Source organism: Python bivittatus, unplaced genomic scaffold, assembly GCF_059951505.1.
Source record: "Python bivittatus isolate LINGU-HERP-01145 unplaced genomic scaffold, Pbiv_v1 ctg000400_np1212, whole genome shotgun sequence".
Classification (NCBI taxonomy): Eukaryota; Metazoa; Chordata; class Lepidosauria; order Squamata; family Pythonidae; genus Python; species Python bivittatus.
In genome coordinates, this window is record NW_028277073.1 from 1213242 (window position 1) to 1229637 (window position 16396).

The window sequence follows — 16396 nt, forward strand, 5'->3', positions numbered from 1 at the left end:
AACTCCCAGAATTCCCCAGCCAACTCTGCTCTAGAGCAGATCCTAAAGACATCTGTTGGGAGTTGGGCAGCACACAAGTTCAATAATAATAACAAAACAAAATAAAATTTGTAAGCATCTTGAAAACATTGCGGCAATTACCAGAATTTGATATGTATTTCTCAAGAACAAATATAGCCAGACTAACTTTATCTCATTTTTTGATCAGGTAACTTTAGATTGAACAAATGGTGTGGACATGTATTGACTTCAACAGAGCATTTGACAAAGTATTCCAATGACATTTTGATTAGCTGATTAATATGGTTTTGGTATGTCTATCAGATGAATTCAAAGTTGCTTCAGAAATAGTATTCAAACAAGCCCATTGATGATTTGTCATCAAATTAGAGAGCTGTCAAGTGGAATTCTACAGTCTTGTCCTGCATTCTGTGCTCTCCAATATTTTTAATGACGTAGATGAAGAGGTAGAGTAAATGTCTATTAACATTTCAGACCACACAAAATTGAGTGGGATAGCTAATATCCTGGAATACAGAAATAAAATTTAAAATGGTCTTGCTAAGTTAGAGAAATGAGTGAAGTGCAAAAGTCTTACTTTGGGAAACAAACATCAGATGCACAAGAACAGAACAGAACAGAATATACCTGGCTTGGTCATGGTACTTGTGATAAAAATCTTAGAGTAGTATTAAAATGAAGGGCATTGTTTTGATACACAATTTTACACTCTCTCATAATGTATGGGCATGCATGTGACAGTGCACTCTATCTTATTTATAAAGGATTAACTTGCTTTTGCCTTCCAAGAGAGCACACCATTCCCCCACCCCATTTCCTTTAGAAGCAACTAGCCAGATGCTTGACTGAACAAGTAAGCTATAAATTAGATTCGTACCGGGCAGGCAGAGACACCAAATTCCAAAGAAGTTACAAAGAAAGCCAGAAGAGATAAGGACCGACGTGGGCATTTCTTTGGTAACCAGAAGAAAAAAGTTAAACTTAGATTCACCTCTTTAGGGCCCACCTTTACTCCTCCCTAGACCATCCCAAAAATCCCTTATATGGACATGAGGGGATGTATTTGTAATTACATTTGTAAATGCCTATAAAATCTTTGTTGCTTGCTTTGCAAGGTGTGGTTCTCCTCAACACCTTGCCACGGTGTTGAATGAGCCATCCAGAATGTTTCTTGGCCAATAAAACATCTGTTAGATAAAAAGCCTTGTCTCAAGTTTATTTGGTTCTCTGAACTTGGGTAAACAAATAAATAAAGGCTTGTGCCTAACAAAAAGATAACGTGAATATGAGCCAACAGTGTGATGTAGCTATAGAAAATGCAAATGCAATTTTATGCTGCATGAACAGAAATTTAATTTCCAAAACACAGGAGATAATTGCTCCATTTTATTCTGCTTTGGTCAGAGCCAGTTCAGGCACTACATTTTAAGAAAGATTCAGAGAATGGTAACACATACAATCAGGATATTAAAAACTAGTCATATGAGGGATGATGATGGCGATGGATGAGCAGCTCTGAATCTGTCTGGGGAGGAAGGAAAGAAAGAGATAAAGGTAGAACAACTGGGGATTGTTAGGGTTAAGAAACAGTGGGCACTAGAAACATGGACACTCAGAAAAACTCTAAAGGTGGTACAGGTATATAATAAAAGGGCACTAAGGGGTGAAGATTACTGTACACTATCTTATGGTTATTAAGTGTGATGGAAAAATTGTACAGTTAAGGTTATTAAGTTTATGGAGAGTCTTCCGTCTTCTTTTGAAGATGATGGTTTGTTTCCATCAAATCAAATCAATGTAGCAGTGGTAGATGATCTCATGTCCTCAGCCAACAACAGCGATCAAATAGAAAAGGCATTTACACAGTATGTTCATCATAGAAACCTGAGTGTTATTCTTATACTTCAAAAGCTGTTTTTCCAAGGTAAGAAAATGAGAACAATAGCTCTGAATTCCAAATCTCTAGTTTACTGCGCTGCCCCATGATCAGATGCAAATTGTCACACTGGTGTGACGGATGTACCCCACTAACACACAGTACTTTTTAGAAGTTTTCCAAGATGCCACGATCCCCATGGTTACCTTTTGGCAGATTTGGCTACCACTACTCCAGAAATCTAGAGATTGAGAACAGGACTCTCTACCTGTTTGGCCTGTTGTTTACACTATGAAAAAGAAGAGTAAAAGCAGTAGCTTTGGCACCTTAATACAAGTTCATTCAGGATGTCAGAGAGGATGCACAGAAGTTGGGGGATTTTAAAAATCTTAGTAAAGGCCAGACCAAAACAGAGAAAGCCCATCTTATGCAGTGCTAATAATGATCTAGTGGTGACAATAGCAGAAATAGCCCTGGACACATTAAGAAGTAATCTTCCTCTGAAACTGTCACAGTTCCAGACTTTAAAGAGAAAGAAAGAAGTCTCGCTCAAAAAGAAGCAGCAGATCATTTGTCAGTCAGGAGGATTTATTGGACCCTTACTAGGGGCAGCTATTCCACTGTTGACTAGCCTATTAGCCAGATAAACCATGGACCACGCTGAGAACATATATCTGGGGCTGCATCATCAGATGGAGCAACTACAGGGCAGTTGGCCTACTATGGGGACTATGGCCACTAACTGACTGGATGCGCCATTCTTCAGAGAGCTGATTTGTGTGAGGTCAACTGTATTAAGCTTTACAATTCTGTGTTGCAGAGGTTTCTAAGACTGACCAGACAAATGAGTCTGAAAAGGACAGACTGAATCTCATTTAGCCCCCAGAAGAACCTCGGCCACTTCTGACGTTGCCGAAACAGCTGACACCGCCGTCTCCACAGGACACAACGGCACAGGAGGTCCTAAGGGGTGTGAGCATGCCTTACAGGGAAATGCAGAACTTTTGCTGAACAAAATGAAACAGCATCAGGACATTTCAACGTGGGATGATCGCAGTACCTTTTTATACAGGGGTGTACCTATTCCCAGTACTAATATTTTGGACTTGGTGAAAGGGGCCTCGCAGCACCAAACATTTACTGAGAAGCAGTAACCTAAAGGACGGGACAAATTCATGAATGCTACGGCAGAGGTGAATGTTCCAACATCCACACTGAAGTCTACATCTGTTAAAGACCAATTAGAAAAGCTGAAAAAGCTGTGGCTCCTAACAATGTAACTGTTGCTAGCCCTGACTTTGTTATGACCACCCCTTTTGGACCTGGATTCAGGCAGTCCCCAAAGCTCTGTGTGCTAAACGCCCCGTCCGAAATCCAAGCAGGATTTTCAACCACAGAGGATTTTTAGCCACAGAGTGGAGAGGCTTCAGAAGCCTCTCCCCTCTGGGGCTGAAAATCCAAGTGGTGCTGAGGCCCTCATGCACTCGAGCCACACCGCATTCCCGTGCACCCGACCCAACCTTCCCACACATGCCCATGCATCCCCTTGCTCCATCCTCCACCCAGCAGTGCTTGGGGCTTGCAACTTCCTGCCAGCTTCCCACTCACTTGATTGTTGGAAGCCGGCAGGAAGTTGCCTCGCCTAACAACTGGGGCATTCACTTAACAACAGCAATTAGGACTGCCAGGATTGCAGTCCCTAAGCAATGCGGTCATGTGACGATTCAGTTACTCCAGCCAGTACCCTTCCCACAAGAAATTGAGGAAGAGAGAAAAACATGGGAGCAAGCTTATCCCTCTCAGCCCTGGCCTGACGGAATGTTTTGAGGCCAAGAGTAAACTGATTAGGTGTTTCCCCAGATGTACAGTAAATGCAAATGTAAATGCCCTCCAGGGGCCAATATCCATGAGGGATTTCCAAGAAAGAGGAGCTGAAAGCCAGTGTGATAACTGCAAGCTTTATTAAAGGTAAATACTTTCAGGAGTAAACATGTAACACTCCCTGAGACAGACACCAGGTATGTATGCAATGTTCCTCCATGGCATGCCCATGCCAGGAGGCAGGTTTGTAAAGCTTTTATACCCAACACACTGAGCATTCATTAATCATGAGTGCAAAACAGACCATCCATTAAAAATGTGTGAGAAACTAACTTATCAGCCTGTGAAATGCCTTCCCTATGAACTCTCAGGGTCTCTGCACCTTGCATTGCCCAGGCCATGGTAGGCATCTACTGTTTTTTATACTAAAAGCCTACTATTTTTATACTAAAAGGTTAAATATGGGCTACCTTGCTCCAGGGTATACATTAGAAAATTCAAATTATATAAAGAGAAATCAGCTGAGCATTCCATCCAGGACTTTATGTTCCTGGAGAAGCAATACAAAACAAGAAAGGAGAATTCACTAGGGCTTCCTGGCAGCCATTGATAACAGCATCTCAAGCCAAAAATCCCATTCTATTCTGGCACCTGATAGCTTCCCACCCAACTGACCCCTTTCACTTCTCCACCTCTTACCTGCATCTGTGTGGGAGGACCACTTTACAGCATTATATTCACAAAAAGAGTCTCCTAAATTTGACTTAAATCTTAATGCTAACCTGCTTCCCAACTGGGCCCCAGTTTAAGTGGTAAAATAAAGACATTTATAAGTCAGCTAGAGCCTGGTAAAGCTCCAGGCAATGACTTTATAACTCCCAAAATATTATACAATAATTTGGAATGGTGGACCCCCAGTTTTTGCTTCCCTTGCAGGTAGTCCTTGACCTACAACCATTCATTCACCAACCATTCAATGTTACAACAGCACTGAACAAATGGTGGTTACAAGAGGTCCTTCGAGTTCTGGCCATCCCAGCACCCCCACGGTCACATGATCATGATTTGGGCACTTGGCAACCAGTTCACACTTACGATTGGTTGCAGTGCCCTATGATCATGTATTTGCAACCTTCCCTGCCAGCTTACCCAGAAAGTCAATGGGGAAGCCAGCAGGGAAGGTCGCAAGTCGCAAGGTGTCTCCCCTACCCAAGCACCCTCCTTTAGCCCCTCAGCACCTGCGCCATGCCAGCCACTCAAGTCCCCTATGAGCTGAAACTGCTCCTGTGGACAAGGGGCTGTTGAAACTATAGCTCATGTCCTGCTGTACTGTATCCCCATAAGGACTCAAGGACCTGCCTTATAACTGAACCTTTTTATGTACAGTTGTTATCAGATCAATATGATTCAGTCTCCTTGAACACAGCTAAATACTGTTATACTGCCTGTAAAATTAGGCAGGCTTTGATTATCCACTGTCGAGCCCACTACCAACTGTAGTATTTTTTCTTGTTTTATTTTTACTTTACTTTACTTTATTTTTACTTTTAATTTACTTTTACTTTTACTTAAAAGAAAAAAGAAAAAAAAGAAGTCCAGTTGCCTTGACTCAACCTCCAGACAATTCCACCTGAATGACAGAATCTTCATAAACACTTTAATTTTTATTTTTAATCTGTTTTTGTTTGCAATTCTGGTCAGTGACTGTAATAAATATAATATAAAAATATTCATTCAAGTTATATGAAGAGAGATAAGTTAAGTAGTGTATGTTCAGCACTGAGGGGAAAAAAATAGCTGAGATTGGGTATGATGGCTAGCTGTTTTATCTGAAAAGATGTCACATGTCACCTCTTCTTTCTTGTCCCAGAGTGTGGGACACAGAATAGATTCAAGTTACAGGAAGGAGATTCTGATTGAATGTTAGAAAAAGCTTCTTAACAGAAACAACTATTCAACAGTGGCATGGTAGTGAGCTCACCTTCACTGAAGGAATTCAAATGGGGGCTAGACAGCCATCTATCCAGGTTGCTTTAGTCTGGATTCCTGCATTGAGCGAAGAGTTGGACTCCATGACCTGTATGGCCCTCCAACTCTAAGGCTCTATTAATTCCATCCCTCAAAACCTTGGTTCCAGAGTGGAGGACACAGACTAAAGGATTTAAGTTACAGGAACTGATCCCAATTGAATTGTGTAAGGAAAAAACTCCTGATGGTGAAACCTATTCAACATTGGAATCAATTGATTAAGAGATAATGGGCTCCCTTTTGCCAGATGAGTTGAAATGAAGGCTAGATACCCAGCCTTGTGGGATGCTTTAATTAGGGTAACTGCACTTAGCAGGCAACTGGACTTGATCACTTTGATCAGTCCTTTCTAGCTCTAAGATTCCACCATTTCCTTCCTCTATCTAGGCCAAGTGGTAGTCTTCTTCTCAGTCCCCTAAAGCTAAACATTTTGGGGAAAGAACCTATAGACTGTTATTGGACAATATATTGTGCTATTCTCCCTTCTCTAATTAGCAAGATATTAGTCAGTGCTGTTGCTTAGGGTGACCAACTCCCTTTTGGGTAAGTCTGCCTAGCATTCTGACTGTTTTGCACAGCATTTCACCGTCAAAGTTGGGCAGTTTTGCAAGGATCTTGATCCTTATCAGCAGCATCCAACGCAGAGGTTGAGGTGATGTCCTTCCATGTCAGCTGAGATTCCTTTTGGCTGGCTGGCTCCAATAAAGTAAATAAGGTACTCTCTAGCATGGCCTCCATGCCAGACCCATACCAGTTGGTCCTGGGGCAGAGAAGCATGAGTGGCTGGAGCTACTGGAATTGTCAATGCCTCATTTTGGGAGACGATGATGCCTGGAGCCTTGAAAAAAAGCTCTTCCTCAAGAGGCCCTCCTTGGATCCACCAACTATCACTCAAGCCTTTTCTTTGCGAAAGGCTGTTGCTAGGGAGCCATGGAGAATCAGTTACACGACCCCCTGGAACAATTAGATCAGTGTTTCTCAACCTTGGCAACTGTAAGATGCGCGGGCTTCAACTCCTAGAATCCTGCCAGCTGCTTTCAATACCATCAACTCTTGTTACTGCTTTTCATACATTTATTGTTTGTTTTAGGTTGTGAGCCGCCCAGAGCCGGTTGCAGTGAGGGGCTGGGATCGAAGTTGAATACATACAGTAAAAATAAATGAATGTCCTGGGGGCGCTGGGCTCTCCAGCTGGCCAGGACTAAATGGAGAGGTTCCCCAGCAGCCCCCTAGGAGGAGGGAAGCGTGAGTCCGTGGCCGAGGAAGATTCCCCGAGAACTCGTCAGGCCCGCGACGCTCTTCTTCAGGCCCGGGAAGCGCAGGAGGGATTTGCAGCACGGCAGCTCCGAAGCACGCCTGGCCTCTGGCGCCCCCTTGAGGCGCAGGCTGCTTCCGGGGTAGCCCTGAGGGCAGCGGCGCTCTTCTGGGAAACTCTATGGCCGACCGGAAGTCCTCCAGGCTCCAGCCTCGACCGAGCGCCCGCCCTTGAAAGACGCGATGGCTGCTGCTGCTGCTTGCGGCCACCTCCGCGCCTTCCTCCGTCCGCTCGCCTGGTCGTGGCCGCCGGTGGACGGCTGTCGCCGCCTCGGTCCGTGAGTGGCTCTGCGTCTCGGGCGGTGAAGGGAGGGGGCCGTGCAGCTTGGTTCTGGGTGGGACAGACGACCCCCCCTTGGGGAGGCCGCCTCTCCCTGGATGCGGCGGAGGTGCGGCTCTCGGTGCGGCTCTCGGTGCGGTGGGCAGCCCGCCTTGCGGGGCTCTGTCTGCTGCCGAAGCGCCTCGCGTGCCGGGAGGACGAGGCCGCTGGTTTGCCACTGCAAAGGCGTCAAGACGCGGGACCGGAACAAATTGTGTGCTTGACAAATGTAGGAGGAATCGGTTTGGAATGGCGTTGGCGTGTAATAGAAGTAGGGGTTGCTGTAAAGCCCCTCACTGGCACAAACCGCAGTTAGTTTAGCAGGAGGTGCACAGACAGGTAGTCAGAACAAAGAGGTCATGACAACATCCAGAAAGACCCGCAGTGAGGGACTGGACTGTGGAGATGACAGAAGTTGCTGAAATGGCTAAGTTGACTTGTTTGATTAGGGAAGGAACAACAATAACTTTTATAAAAGACTGGAAATATTTTATGTAATTTTGCTGAAAATGGACAAAAGTGAATTGGTGATTTCAGGATTTACTGATTAAAAAAGGTGGTTTATGGGAAGAAGGGAACCAAGATATGTAATTTGGGAGGGTGGAAATGGTAATAATCTTGCTAGTAACTGCTTCAAAGAAGATCGGAAGTTGCTTCTTTAGATTTTTTTTTTCTAGCCGTTTCTCACTTTATCTTTTATCTTTTTACATCTTTTTTCTACTTTTTTCTTTAAGTTTCTGTAGTTTTTTAAATAAAAATTATATAAAAAGTAACCTCGATGTGACACTATCATTTTCAGACCAGTCTTAAATGTCCCATCTGGTTTTGCTCTAAGATGATGTTAAATAGTGGATTCATATCTTCTATTAATACAGATTAAATGTCTTTATAGGTTTTTATTCCACACTATCTTGTTCATGTAGTCAGTAATCCAGACTTTATCATCTGCAGTTTTCCCTACACCATCTTTGAGTTTATTGATGTTTCTGCTTTTAGCTTCAGATCTGCCCAGACATCTGCTTCCAGGGTCTTACCCCAAGACTCCAGGAGAGCAGGCAGCTGCTGCAAAGAAATACAACCTGACATTGGAGGACTACAAGACGTATGCAGACGATGGTGTAGGGTGAGCTGTATTTGTACATCTGAGAAACCAAATGTTATGCAAAGATAGGGAACAGATGTATTGATATCAGGGATTGTGGAGTGTTTGCATCTACGCGCTTCTTATTCATAGCCTCATAATAATAAATGACTTTCATAGTGGACATTCATTGGGAGATGAATAAAATCTTTTAAAAAATACATCTCTAGATTATAGGCAGATTTAAGTTTGAAAGGGAGACAGGAATCCCAACTACAAAAATATTTAAATCAAAAATATAAATCTGTACTTAGCAGTTTGTGTAATATTTCCAGTGATACAAATTCCAGGCATGCTGATCTAAATCGTGGAAGGTCCTGTTCACCTCACCAAGCATTTGCAACAATAGTGTATTAATCAGTATGGCTTGCTTGCCTTTGCCTTAGAAGTAAGCTAGGGTCCATTCTAGCCTTGTGATTTCAAAAATAAAAATGTTAAATTTCTTCTGTTTCCATCAAGTGATAAAATGTCCTGTACATCATTGATGAACAATTGTATTTCTTGTCATGTTGGAACAAGATTATATCATGCTTAATTTGCAATCTAAGGAGGAAAAGGGTGAAAAAAATGTATACTAGTTTGGTGGTAGAGACATCCCTTAGTTTCTCCTCTATTGTTCTTCTGGACTGAATTCATCTGGCAGTTATTTTGTCTAGAGTAGGGATAGGCAACATGTTTGTGACCAGGTCCCCATGCTTAAAAAAAATAAGTAGTTGAACCTCCAGGAGATAAAGGAACACGGTAATGTGATACGTCACCGGGAGGATTCGCCATCATTTTCAGCCCTCTTCTCCAGTTTTTCAAGTTTAGCAAAGAGAAGTTTATTTTTCTTCTTATTTTAAACCAATAAGAAATTGTAATGTTTTTTTTTATTTATTTAAGCACTGAAAAGATTTAGGAGCAACATGGGTCCATGGATTGCTTGCCCTTGGTCTAGAGCATCTGTTCTCATATTTTCCACAGTTATGGTGACTATCCCAAACTCCCAGACCAATCCTTACATGAAAGAAATCCTTGGTATGAGTGGGATCAACCTGACCTGAGGCGCAATTTTGGAGAACCAGTAAGAAAAATAATAAATTTTGTGGCTACCTATCTTTCAATTCAGTTTGTAGTCCAGAATCACATATTACAAAAGCAATTAATAATGGAATATCTAAGTGCTATAGTATGTTTGGTAGCAAGTACCAAAAAAATCCTTCTGTGAGTCTAACACTCAAGCATATTCTCTGTCCTTGTTTCCCCAGTATACTGTAAGTATACATCAGCACTGAAATCCTCACTTTTTCTGGCTTTGATGGTATTTTTGTGTCCTGAAAATGAATAAATAATACTGTACCCTTGTTAAACTTGACTAACAGTTCTTTATTGGCCAGCTATCAGGCCACTATATTTTGCCTCAGAAAAAACACGGAAAAGAGATATCTTCAATATGCTGTTCTAGTATATTTTGAAAAATCGAATAGTCTTTATATTTGACAAATATTTTGCCAAACTAAATTTCAGCTTACCTGTTCTATTTCATTTATTGGGACCAACTTTAGAAACTTTGCTTATCGATCAGTTTTCTTCAGAATTCAGGGAGAGGTTTTATAATAAGTGAAATGAGCTGACTGGGTTTTTCTACTGAGAACTACCAATTAATAATAATATCAGCAGTAATTATATGGAAGTACTCTTTTATTTTAACAATTGCTACAAGAGAAATCAGTGTAATGATAGGCTGTTACTGCAATATTTAATTTTGGTTCTTCCTGTCTTCTTTTAATCAGGTCCACCGGAACTTTGATTTGTTTGTACGGACACGCGTTGATACGTCCCCCACCCCTGTTTCCTGGCACATCATGAAGATTTATTTCTGGGGGTTTCTTGGAATCATATTAGTCATGTCTTATCTAGGTGAAATATTTCCAGTATACCAACCTGCGGTAAGTTCTGAATCTACATTCTGTCAAGAGAACTTGAATCTCTGTTGGGGTGATTTGCAAAAGTTCCTGCCAAAATTCTAGTGCCTCATACAATTCAGGAAAGGGAAATGCTCACCTATTAAAAGCATTTTTTAACCAGAATCTCAGAATCCCTCCTAGTTTGAGTCATGTGTAGCTCCAAGGGCCAGGACAGTGGTAGAAGCTAGCATTACTTATTTCTTCAGTTGTGGGGGGTGTTTGTTTTTTGTTTTATATGAGTGCATAAGATTTAATCCATTCAAGAAGAGCTGCTGTTGTTAAAAGAGAGAGAGATAGGCGGACATTATTCAACACAGATCCCTTCCCAGTTTTAAAAAAGGGGAGGAGCTCCTTTCCAAGTGGAGCTAAAGCAGTTAACCTAGTATGCCCATTGTGGGCAACGTTCACCTCACTGGTGGTCACCCGATTGATTCTTAAAAGATTCTGGCATATGACACTAAGTCTGAGCATAGCAAGTCCATCCAGACAACTCAGAGTGTGGTCCCAGAAACCAAATCTCTCATCTGAATACCATTTCCAGAGCAAAATATTTACTAGCTGAATTTTTGTTCTCTTTGAGATCAGATGCTAGTTGTCCTTTGCCTTTTTTTTTTTTTAATTTGCACATAAGAGTTAAGTGACTTTGGTTTGAAAAAAACTCATTTTTTAATTTGGAACCTTTTCTTGACATTCAATCCAAGGATGTTTTCTTTACCAGTGGGGAAATAGAACATTGGAATTACCAGTATAAGTTTCTTTCTGTAGTAGATGGAAAGTATCCTGCCTCTTTGGATGAAAAACTTTTACTGCCAGGAGGAATAATGGGTAGTTTCTTGGATTTTTTAGATCTTGAACCTTGGAGATAATGTGTACTATTTCATACTTACTTTATTTAGTGCTCTTTTAAAAATTATAATCTCTGCATGATTTTAAAGTTGTCATTGTCTTTTGATGCAGTGCTACAGCCCAAAGTAGCCCAGGCGCTTCTGCCCCACGTAGAAAGTTCATACACATCCAACTTGCTCGAATCTTGCCTCAGGATTTCTCTTACTCAGAGCAACAGTTTATGTTCACCATTCATACCCAACTGTCTCTTGTGTAAACAGACTTTCTCTCCAAGGAATTTTGTTTGCGCATCCAGGACACCTAACCTAATGTTGAATATGTCAGGGTTGCTACTGGGGACTTGAGGTCAGAGCCTTCTTCACTCTCCAGCATTCTCAGTGAAGTCTGTGCCCTGGGGTTGTTTGTAGGATCTCTTTCCTGTTGATCAGGGATATGTGGGCAAGGCTGTGCTCTGTGAAGAAGGGATCCTCCTCTTCCACATCAAGTCTCTGAGCAGGCAATAATTGTTTATTAAAGGAGAAAGAATATAGTTGGCTGCCGTGATATGCCTAAGAGAACACTGACTGGATAAGTAGTACCAGATCGAATTCTGCTCTTTGTTTGTTTACTTAATAGAATAGATTATTTGCACCTTCTGGTGTGAGATTCTATATTTTAAGCATACCATGTTATTAATTTATTTTTGCTGTCTCCTTTCATTTCAGGCACCAAAACAGTATCCTTATGGGTACCTAAATTTGGAGAACAAAGGGGATCCAGATACAGAACCAGTGAAAATTAAGCACTATGAGATTTAAAAGTATCTGGAATTGCAGTTTCTTTTTTGACCTTTGGTAGACCTATATTTTGCCTAATTCTTGTTTTAAAGATTCTCATGGAAAAACAATGATGAATGGGTCTTTCGATATGTAACCTGTACCCTATATTCATAAAGAAAGGGGGAAAAATTACAGAATGTTTGGGTCATTATGTGTTGGGCATAAGAAGATTGAATGGTATAAGGAAAATAAACATAATTAGGCATATAAATGTATGACTTACTCAATTTGGGCCTGCTAGTTCTTCTTAGCAGTGGTATTGGCAAAATTCCCTTGGGCTTCACTAAATAAACTGAATCAAATGTAAAGTGTTTGTGAACCCTTCTGAACTTTCAGTACTTCTGCATAAATATGACCTAAAATGTGATCTGTTCTCCACACAAGTCCTAAAAGAAGAGAAGGAGAACCCAATTAAACAAATGAGTGAGAAACATTATACAGGCATACCTCAGTGATATTGTGGGTTCAGTTCTAGACTGAAATAAAGTGAATATTGCAATAAAGCAAGTCACACAAATTTTTGGTTTCCCAGTGCATATAAAAATAGACTATACTGTAGTCTATTAAGTGTGCAGTAGCATTATGTCTAAAAAAACTGTACATACCTTAATTAAAAAATACTTTATTGCTAAAAAATGCTAATAATCATCTGAGCCTTCAGTGAGTCATAATCTATTTGCTAGTGGAGGGTCTTGTAAAAAAAACACAATATCTGCAAGGTGAAATAAAGTGAAGTGCAATAAAACGAGGTATGGCTGAGGAAAACAATCCAAAGCTACGTATTTTTTAAGCACCATTGTATCTGTTGCTTCGGCTTTAAGACTCTGTCTACTTGACAGAATAATCAATAGCAGTAACAATTATCTGTTGGGTAAATGTAAAATAGATTAATTCTTATTTTGGGTACTTTTTAAAACTCCAACTACTTCTGTTGGTTAATGATTGTTTATGCACTCTGGCCAGAGACCACAGTTTTAGGTTGCAGTACAACGTAAATCACTCTTTAGAAAAAACATTAAATTTTTCAGAAAGCTTGCTGTATATAAGCTCTGCTTGCCTTCCCAAATTCCAGCACCACAAAGAGCAGGGATCCAGGCACACAAGACAAAGCATTGTGTAGGCCCGTTCAAATGTCACACCTTAGACCATAGAGTTTCTGAATCGGAAGAGTCAGATCCTGATCCCATCCAAGATCATTTTTATACACCAGTTGTATCCCCTTTATGTCTGAACTGCATGTGGAGTGAGCGGCTTTTATAAATTATAATAAATAACAATAAATAATTAAATAGCCGTGTCTTACCTTGGTAAGAAAACCTAAAGTTTTGAGATCATCACAGCTGTTCAAAATGCTCTTCTAAGCTCAAAACTACCCTGATCCTGTATTGAAAGGCTGGATAATTTCTCTCAGTATTGGTCTCACTTGTCAGCTCCCAACAGGTGCAACCAGTTCACGTAGATTCCCTAGAGTTCTAACTGAAATAATTAAGGGGTTAATATGGTGATTTAAAAAAATAGACTAAAATTATCCAAGAGTACAGCATGGAAATTAAAAATACTGTATGCTATTAAATTTGTTAATACAATATAGAGTTGTAATCAAAGGACTAAATTGAATGAGTTTGTTTAGATTGCTTAATGCTTGATAGAGCCAATAAGCAGATAGGTTATGTGCTACTTGGCATTGGAAGTGCCACAATAGCTGGCATTAGGTTTGGATTAGAAATCAGTAGTCTTCTGCCTTTATGGCAGAAGATCCAAAATGAAATTCTAGGAGCGCAATTTCTTTATCATAATGAACATTTATATAAACTTGTCTAATGAATGAGACAGATTATCTATAGGGCAAACATGAAAAGAATAATTATTTGCAGCATCCGTGTTTGCCACTTAGGAAAGCAGTTCTGGTGTGTGTAAATGCCCCAAACAGGCCTCTAAATTATCTGCAATTACGTGACAGAAGTTGTCTTTTGTTTATTTTAAAGGATAGTTTATATCAGGGAAATTGATTTTAAAAAGAACAAAGCCAGGTAAGTCCACTTAAGAAGATTCTTGGAAAGTTAACATTAAAAACATTATTAAGGAAAGTGTTTACAAAAGATCTCTGTATTATAGAAAATAATAAATGAAAACATGATTCTTAAAGGAATCTTTCTTGCATTTTAAAAAGGGCTGGAATGCTGCAGATAGCAGAATAAATTGAATTATCCTGCTGGCACCTTCCATGTAATGCCATGTAGCCATTGGCCAGCATCACAGGGATCACCCCTACTTGTCAGTGCGGGCTCTTCCCATCCCCAGAGGACTTCCCCACATAATGATGCTGGTAGTTGCCATCTATACCTAGAGAGCGGGTACTCCAGTCTGCATTTCTACAGCTGACCCACCTGAACCTATCCAAGACTGACAAGCTCCACACATCACACTACCACCAAAAGACCATAAAACAATTCACTGGTTTTATAACTCTCCAAGCCTAGAGTGTACAACTGAGCAGTGTGTGGAGGGCCACACTCTAAAAGTGAGCAAGGCCAGGGCCAAAGTGGGTGGGAGCACTTTTTGTTTTATTTTTATTGTGCTGTTTCATTTTGCTGTTTTTAAATATTATAGGCCTTGTCATATCAAAATTTCTCTCAGCTGCACATTTTTTATTCAGTAGAGGGCAGTATCATTCTTTTAGTATTGGAGTCTCCTTGGGTGACAAAAAGTGCTACTATATGGGTTGGGAAGTTTTTGTTCTTTTGGAACAGCCATATAGAGGATAATATAGCAGTGAAGCAGACTCAGCATCATGCCTCCTATTACTAAAGAGAGAATATATTATTACATTAATGTTAATATAGTTAATGTTTAATTAAAAGATTTGTTTTGTTTTGAAATGGGAAAAACTGCAGTCTTTAAGCAGGTGAATGGCTAGCCATGGACTGAGAAGACAGCACAAGGGAGGAAGATCTAACAGATCTAAGAGATTAGATTGTTAGACTGAGGAGATCTACAGATGAGGAACAGTCAGGCAGGGTTAGGGTGGAAGATGGGGATGCTGGAGATAGGAGGGGTGGGAAGTACAGCAAATTTTAATTGAAGACAACTGTTCCAAGCCAAAAAAAATAAAAACAAACACATTGAAGTAAGAATGGGAAGTGTATCTGAAATCTCAATAAAAGTGGTTTTAGCCTTCATGTGGGGTTGATTTCCTGGTCTGGTCTAACTACTGGGGCTGACAAGAGCCTTCTTTCAGGCTTAGCTCAGCCAAGACTATAAACAAACAGGTTCTTTCAGTTGGCAACATTTTGAGCTCTAGACCATCACTAGTCAGTCTTTCATGTTCTCTACCTACATTTGACATCTCAAAAAAATTAAATTAGGCCTAAGGTGTGCTAAAAAGCGGAAGCCGTTCCGTGTTTCATAGCCAAAGGGGCATCTCTGTCCTTTCCCCTGCCATTCAAGATAACCAGGATTCTTCAGCACATAAAAACAAATGGTCACATTAGCTGCCTTCTCTTGACCACATTATATACAGATGTTGAAGATCCTTGGGAGGCACGGCCAGCCCCTTTTTGCAAAGGTCACACTTCACCAAGAAAACAGGCTAATTGAGCTGGCTGCTGAAAGGAAGCATTGTTGATTTCAGGAAAGTCACATGAAACCATATTTTATATACTGTATCTAATAAGCAAGAGAACTTTCCCAATGTAGGAAACAGAATCACAAACAAGCAGACAGCATATTTGACTCTTCCATTCAGGTTTAGACCAAGGAGATTCAGAGAAGCCCAATATTGTCATCTTTAGGTCTAACCCTGGTACCCTCTAGCATCTGATCCAACTTTCAACATTTCCTCAGAACAACCTCACAGAGCAGTTCCACATGGACATGACATCATCTAAGCCACCTTTATTTCGGTTGCAATGATGTCAAATTTATGTAGCTGCACATCTCATATATATGACACGGCAGCTTATAAATAATTAAAACAAATATTTAAAAAAATAGCACACACACACAGCTGGAGAAGTACCAGGGCCTGAAGGAGGAACTAGAGAGGATGTGGAAAGTAAAGGCCAAAGTGGTCCCAGTGGAGGTAGGAGCACTCGGGGCTGTGACTCCTAGGCTGGGAGAGTGGCTCCAACAGATCCCAGGAGCAACATCAGAGCTCTCTGTCCAGAAGAGTGCAGTGCTAGGAACAGCTAAGATACTGCGCAGAACCCTCAAACCCCCAGGCCTCTGGTAGACCACCAGACGACACTCCTTAGCTGACAGGACTCA

General features: G+C 40.8%; 1 protein-coding gene across 1 annotated transcript; it reads left to right on the plus strand.

The window, feature by feature from the left end:
• Positions 1-7173: 7173 nt before the first annotated feature.
• On the plus strand, positions 7174-15309 carry NDUFB8 (NADH:ubiquinone oxidoreductase subunit B8). Its single transcript, XM_088144268.1, has 5 exons — positions 7174-7334; positions 8376-8502; positions 9484-9583; positions 10293-10448; positions 12017-15309. Exons 1-5 carry the CDS (start codon positions 7244-7246, stop codon positions 12107-12109), a joined length of 567 nt encoding a protein of 188 aa, XP_088000394.1. The 5' UTR covers positions 7174-7243; the 3' UTR covers positions 12110-15309.
• Positions 15310-16396: the final 1087 nt, after the last annotated feature.

Coding starts and splice junctions, on each gene's coding strand:
- NDUFB8 (XM_088144268.1), top strand. CDS start 7,244: ATGGCTGCTGCTGCTGCTTGCGGCCACCTCCGCGCCTTCCTCCGTCCG. Junction 8,503..9,483: donor TATGCAGACGATGGTGTAGG/GTGAGCTGTATT, acceptor TATTTTCCACAG/TTATGGTGACTATCCCAAAC. Junction 10,449..12,016: donor TTCCAGTATACCAACCTGCG/GTAAGTTCTGAA, acceptor CTTTCATTTCAG/GCACCAAAACAGTATCCTTA.